The sequence below is a fragment of the Panthera uncia genome, assembly GCF_023721935.1.
Source record: "Panthera uncia isolate 11264 chromosome A1 unlocalized genomic scaffold, Puncia_PCG_1.0 HiC_scaffold_17, whole genome shotgun sequence".
Lineage (NCBI taxonomy): Eukaryota > Metazoa > Chordata > Mammalia > Carnivora > Felidae > Panthera > Panthera uncia.
The window spans coordinates 21,472,812-21,478,811 of record NW_026057577.1 but is presented as its reverse complement, the minus strand read 5'-3'; the positions used below and the strand labels follow the sequence as shown (position 1 = coordinate 21,478,811).

Here is a 6,000-nt window from a genome sequence, read left to right as displayed (position 1 = left end):
ACTTTGGGGTTCTCTGTAAGAAGCAGCCAAGCCATCAAAGGAGTGAACGCTGCAGGTGTGTGTGCTATCACCTCCCTGACCAAGTCGCCATCACAGGTGCTGGTGTGTCACATGAAATCCCTGCAGATAAGTGGCAACTCAATAACTGGCAGGGACAGTGCCTCACGTATGCTACTGGCAGAATGGATACACAATACACATAGGTTAAGTGACTCACCGAGACAGGACACCACAATGGGTTTTATGCCTTTAAAGATTCACAACCAATCGTTCTTTCTCATGAAGTCGCTTCCTCATGCAGCTTTTCAGCCCTTGCACTTGCTCAGGTAGGTCAAAGAGAAACCAGCTTTCTTCCATTCTATTGGCATTCTCTTGAGACAACTACTTTGAAGCGAAAAATATTATTGCCCGATAGGTATGCACAGGATGAGCGTCCATTCTGGGTTACCTGGGACGGTCCAGATTTAGGCCCACTGCAGGTTAATTATTAACAATGCCCTCATTTACACTCAAAAGTGTCCCAGTTTGGATGATCAATTATGTGATCACCCTAATGAAGGGCTTCGTAAGAACAGCCTGTAGTACGTGCTCAATAACCAGTGGTTCCTCGCTCCCCTTCTCCCTGCTTTAACCAAGACTCAGAACACACAAATCAAAAGGAGCTCCATTTTGAAATAGTAACAAGTTTTTCTATTTCCGGCATGAGCCATTCGCCTATGGTTACTTTACTGTTTTAGTAATGACCAATTTTAAAAGATTTGATTTATATATTCTCATCTCCTCCCTCCAAAAGGAAAGAAAGAACAATGCATTTTTGTCAGGCAAAAAGATAAGTGGCAATAATACAAGAAACAGAGAACATATAACATAATTTTTTTTTCATTAACAATCCAAGCACTACAAAACATAGACTATACAACTTAAAAATGGAAATACAAATTAATGAAAAACGGGGTACATGTCATATTAGCAATGCAAAAGACCAGCTTAAGCATAGTTTCTCTAAATCGACAATTAATCAAAGGAAAGTGCCCTTTTCTCAAATATGCACAAAAATATTTCGGTCACGTCTAGGGAAAAATTAATCAAAACTTTCTGCTAATTCTATATTACAGCATGTATCGCTAATGGTTTACAAAACCAAAACGTCTTCTTACACTTAAAATTTACACCCTTTTCCAATCATTATACACTCGTTCAATCCAGTCTGTCAAAAATAAAACAATCTATTTTCTGTATTTATGAAATAATTATTGATATGTCATGGACCTTACATGGTGAATGTGTATGATGGGGACAGGGATCAGAATGATGTCACGGATCTAAAGTGGGCCAAGGGTCAAAGAAGATTAACCTCTGCCTGCCACATCTGGACAGTGATTTCTGAAATAATGCTACTATAGCTAAAATAATTCTAATTTTTTATTTCTTCATCCTAAAAAAGTCTAAAGTTTTCATATTTAAATTTGCTAACCAGTTCTAGAGTTTATTCAAAGTCTATCCAGTATGCCACTCGACAGAACTTTTCTTCCTGGGTTCATATTATCCCTATAATTCTAAATCCAGGTGCAAAAAAAAAAAATGTAAGGACTCAATAATACTCCCCTTTCCTTCTACATGTTTAGTGATTCACCCCAGATTTTATGATAAACTGCACAATCCTAGGTACAGGTCTGCAATGCAAATGAGAAAGAAAATACTTTGATTTTAATGGTTCAACCAAATACCAATGTCACTGCAGCCCACAACTCTCTCCCAAGGACTTCTACAAGTTCATGCTTTTAGCCAAGATCTTATAGGAAGTCATGCTTCACGAGCGCAGTTCTAAAACTAAGAAGAATGGGAAGTCACACTGATATCTCCTTCCAGGCCACCCGTACAAGAAGGACCTACGATCAGCCAGCCTCAGCTTTGAGCTTTCTGGTTCACGTCCAACAGTTGCCTACCAGGTAGATGAACATTCCCATAAGGTGGCAAAACGAGGATAGAGGAGAACCAACTGCAGTTCTGGAAACTTCCAGGGGCTACCAAGCGGATCTTTGTTGTCATTCGCTGCTGCTGCTGCTGCTGCTGCTGCCGCCATCCTCTTGCTTGGGGGAGGAGGAACTGTCTCGGACCGGCAGCAGGTCGTAGTGGCAAGGGATGTGACTGTTCTTTGGGAGGTCATATGGATCCTGGGTGAGATGCCCATTATTGCTGAATATTCCTTGGACAACACTCACTGTAGGTTCTGTGACAAGCAGGGACACATGAATTCATCAGCAGTGGAAAATTTAAACAGGAAAGAGTATGGCATTTCTTGCAAATCTCAAACATACGAGAGGGGCATTTATAAAAAGATAAATATTATTTTATGAAACAAATGATGCTTTTATAATCACTTAGAGGTGGTTACTCTGGGCTGTGAGACCAGCTGACGCACACAATGGTGTTCTGCATGCCACTGGTTTGGATGGAGACATCCAAGGAATACACAGAAATCCTGGATACAAATCATTGTCTGAAAAACACCTTGGAGATGATCTAGTCCAAACCCCTGACTCCACAGGTCAGAAGATTAAGGTCCTTCTGGGCTAACTCAGTTCATGGAAATACTTAACAAGTTCATTTTATGACTCAGGACCCATGCTCTCGGTTCAGCTCTGTGTTAAAGTGGCGGGTTTACAGGACGGTCCAAAGCGGAATAGTAACTGACTTTTCAACGATAAATCTAGGTCACTACAACTTCCACTGTAAAAAAGCTGCCTTAATTCTTTATGAATAGTTATTTATCTTCTCAGTGACATGTCGATGGCCTAAGTTGCTAGTGACTAGAGTTAAATCGGCCACTTCATTTACAAGTAGTAGAGAATTTTCTAAAGTTTAAATCATAAACGCTGAGAAAGAGAGAGAAAAATTAAAATACATGGCCCTACTCTACCTACTCAATGATACTTCTGATTTGTTTCAACTTTCCCCGAACGGTATTTGTAAGGGGCAATCAAAACAATTCTAATTTTAAATTGAATTCTTATTAAGTTCCATCAGATTCACATCTGAGAATATTAGCAATGTATTAGACACATTTAAAAGTAAAATGTTCAATCCTGCTAAGAGCATGAATGTAATGGATGCAATCAGGAAATGGGACCACCTGCTTCATCCACCTGAACCGCTTGTTTTGGCTAACGCAACATAATAGCTGAGGTGACACATGCACTATTCCACATGGGGGCTCAAATATTCACTACGGTTACAAAGCAAGAGATGGGTGACCAGGTGAGAGATAGGAAAATTTACTTTAAATTTTCTAGCTGGTATCTTCCCTTAAAAATTTAGGTGACCCCAATTAATATGATCACTGTAAACACAGGTTTGCACTGAAAATATGACCACTGTTTTTAATAATGTTTATATGAACTGTTATTGTACTCTCAAAGACTCCCAAAGACTTTAAAATCATTTCAAAAAAAATTCTTAGGTGAGGCTCTTCCTTTGGTTAGGGGAACTCACCAACTTCATAGACATTCTTGTTGGCTGACGTTGAGTTATTGATCTCTGCATATGGGGAATCTCTCCGTGCTGGTGACTTCATCTCCACATAGCCACACTCTGAGTTTTTGGGGATGAGTACAGGTGGGTCTTTAATAGTGGCATATGGGTTTTCAGAACTGCTTAGGGAGCAGTTACTTGAATTATATTCAGAATTCTTTCCCAAATCTGTGAAGAGAGATGGGGGAGGAAAGCATGGACAACATTGTTTTTTCCCCTGGGATGACTTACTTGGACAGATTACTTCTTTTCCTTTGTAGCTAGTTTTCTCTAATTGTATACGCCGACAACAAAACCATACATTCGTCACTTATTTTGGAGAGACTCTGCTATAAAATGACTCAGCCATAGAGTAATTTCAGCTCCTCTCTAAGGTGAGTATCCACGTAAACATTGTGGATTTGATTTAATTTTGATTTTCACACTCCAAATTAATTCCATTTTAATTTACTAATTCCCAAAGGCTTCAATCAAGAAACCACCTGCTGATGGCCCCGGGAGCACAAGAAGTTTCTATCATCATGGCGAGGGAGGCATGTGTGACATGAAGATTCCTGGTAAAACCCCAGGACTGGGCACATGAAGTTATTCATGTAACCATGTGGAGCTCTTCTTATTTTCCCTGCTGTTTCCATTTTTGCATTTCTCGTTCCCCATAAGTCATATATCTTTTCAAGGAAATATGAGTGTTTCCCCAGCAAACTGAAAACCTTTGTTCCCCCAGACTTATGCTCTAACATGATCCACCTACGGTCATGCTTTTGATCTCAGTGAACGTTGTTTGTGTTGTTTCATGGAGTAATTAACCACACTAACAACTCTACATTTTCTCTAAACTGCCACTCTTGCTTGTTTAGCAAATTATTTCAGTCTCTGAGATAAATTAAAAAAAAATTATGATTCTGATAAATGTACTTCTTCCTTAAACTTAGACCATACCTTTCAAGGATTTTCCCATATAACTTCTGTCAAGTCCAAAAGCTCCTGTGATAAAGAAGAAAAAAAATGCCCAGTGAGATCTGGAAACGAGAAAAACCCATTTAATATTCCAAGGTCATGGAGGAAGCTCGTTTGAGCACCTACTACTTCCCTACTGCAGGAAATAACCGAGCTGCTGCTTTCCAAACCTTTGTACCCAGATCACTCATACCTGGTGTCTTCAGTGCTCAGAATTTAAAATACATATATATGTATCATTCTGATCATTCTGCTCATTTACAGTGAGTTGTGAAATGTTAATCAGTAAAGGTAGAGAATGAGGCATGGATGGATCGGTACACTTGATTCAAGGTTGTACTATGGAAAGGACAAAGCCAGGACTAGAACTGAGACAAAGGACTTGCATTTCATCACTTGCCCACCACGTGACTTAGACAAGAGGTTCAGCTCTCTCGGTGTCAACTCTTTTGTCTCTCAAATGAGGAAAACAAAACCTGCCTTGCAAACTTTACAGGGTGGGTGTGATCATTAAGTGAATTGGAGCATATGCAAAGCCTCATAAATTCTGAGGCACCGTATAAATGAGTGGTGTTTCAATGACCGTAATGTTGAACGTGTCCTGTGACCCCCAACTTCAGTCTACATGCAAGCATTTCAAGGGCTCCTCAATGATCTTTTAAGGAAATGTTATAGACTTGGATTAGAAACAGAGAATCAAGTAATGACTTGTGATGAATAGTCACATAAGAAGGAGAATGGTAAGGAGAAGGTCCCCTGCCACTGTGCATGTATTCCTTGTATGTCCTGTGGGACACACTTTTGGGGAGAAGGAGGGAGGATCCCCTAAAGGGAGAGGATGTGTGTAATATCAATCATCATGGGACAGGAAATGGGAATGTCTTCCTCTCTCAGAGACTGTTTTCCTTCCTCTTGGGTCCAGATTGTGAAGCCAAGTTCCCAGGTGGTGGGAAAGGTGCCCAGTTACACAGGGAGGCAGGACAAGGATGAAGAGTGAATTAACCTAACCAAAGTGAGCCTCTGGCTTTCACCCTAAGAACTATCTTAGAAGGTGATCTCTATATCCTTGGGATATCCTACCCAGTAAACGTGCTTTTGTTTGTCTGGGGCCTAGGGCTACACTGGATCGTCTAACAAAGTGATTTATGGAAGGGGGTTTGGCACTTGGTGTCACTTTAATCTCCAGATGGTCTGGATGAAAGGTTAACGACATGGGTGGTCAACTGTGTTGACCTGATCGAACTCTAATAAAAACTCTAGACGCCAAGGCTGAAGTAAGCTTCCCTGGCTGGGAATACTTCATGCATATAGTCATATATTGTAGCCAGGAAAAGTTAGCACTTTCCATGATTCTACTGGAAAAGGACAAGTGGAAGTTTCTGACTTTGAACTTTCCTTGATGCTGCCCACTGTGTCTCTTCCCTTGGTTGATTTTAATCTGTATCCTTTGGCTGTGATAAACTGTAACCATGAGTATAACAGCTTGCAGGGAGTTCTGTGAGTCTGTCTGCC

General features: G+C 40.4%; 1 protein-coding gene across 1 annotated transcript in view; it reads right to left on the bottom strand.

The window, feature by feature from the left end:
* Positions 1-1,688: 1,688 nt before the first annotated feature.
* Positions 1,689-6,000, bottom strand: part of MEGF10 (multiple EGF like domains 10) — a 137,476-nt gene continuing 133,164 nt past the window's right edge. The window contains exons 22-24 of the mRNA XM_049648438.1: positions 4,471-4,515; positions 3,493-3,699; positions 1,689-2,230 (exon numbers count right to left, since the gene is read on the bottom strand). Of these exons, the coding sequence (XP_049504395.1) occupies positions 2,046-2,230; positions 3,493-3,699; positions 4,471-4,515 (437 nt within the window). The 3' untranslated portion in view covers positions 1,689-2,045. The remainder of the gene's footprint in view (positions 2,231-3,492; positions 3,700-4,470; positions 4,516-6,000) is intronic.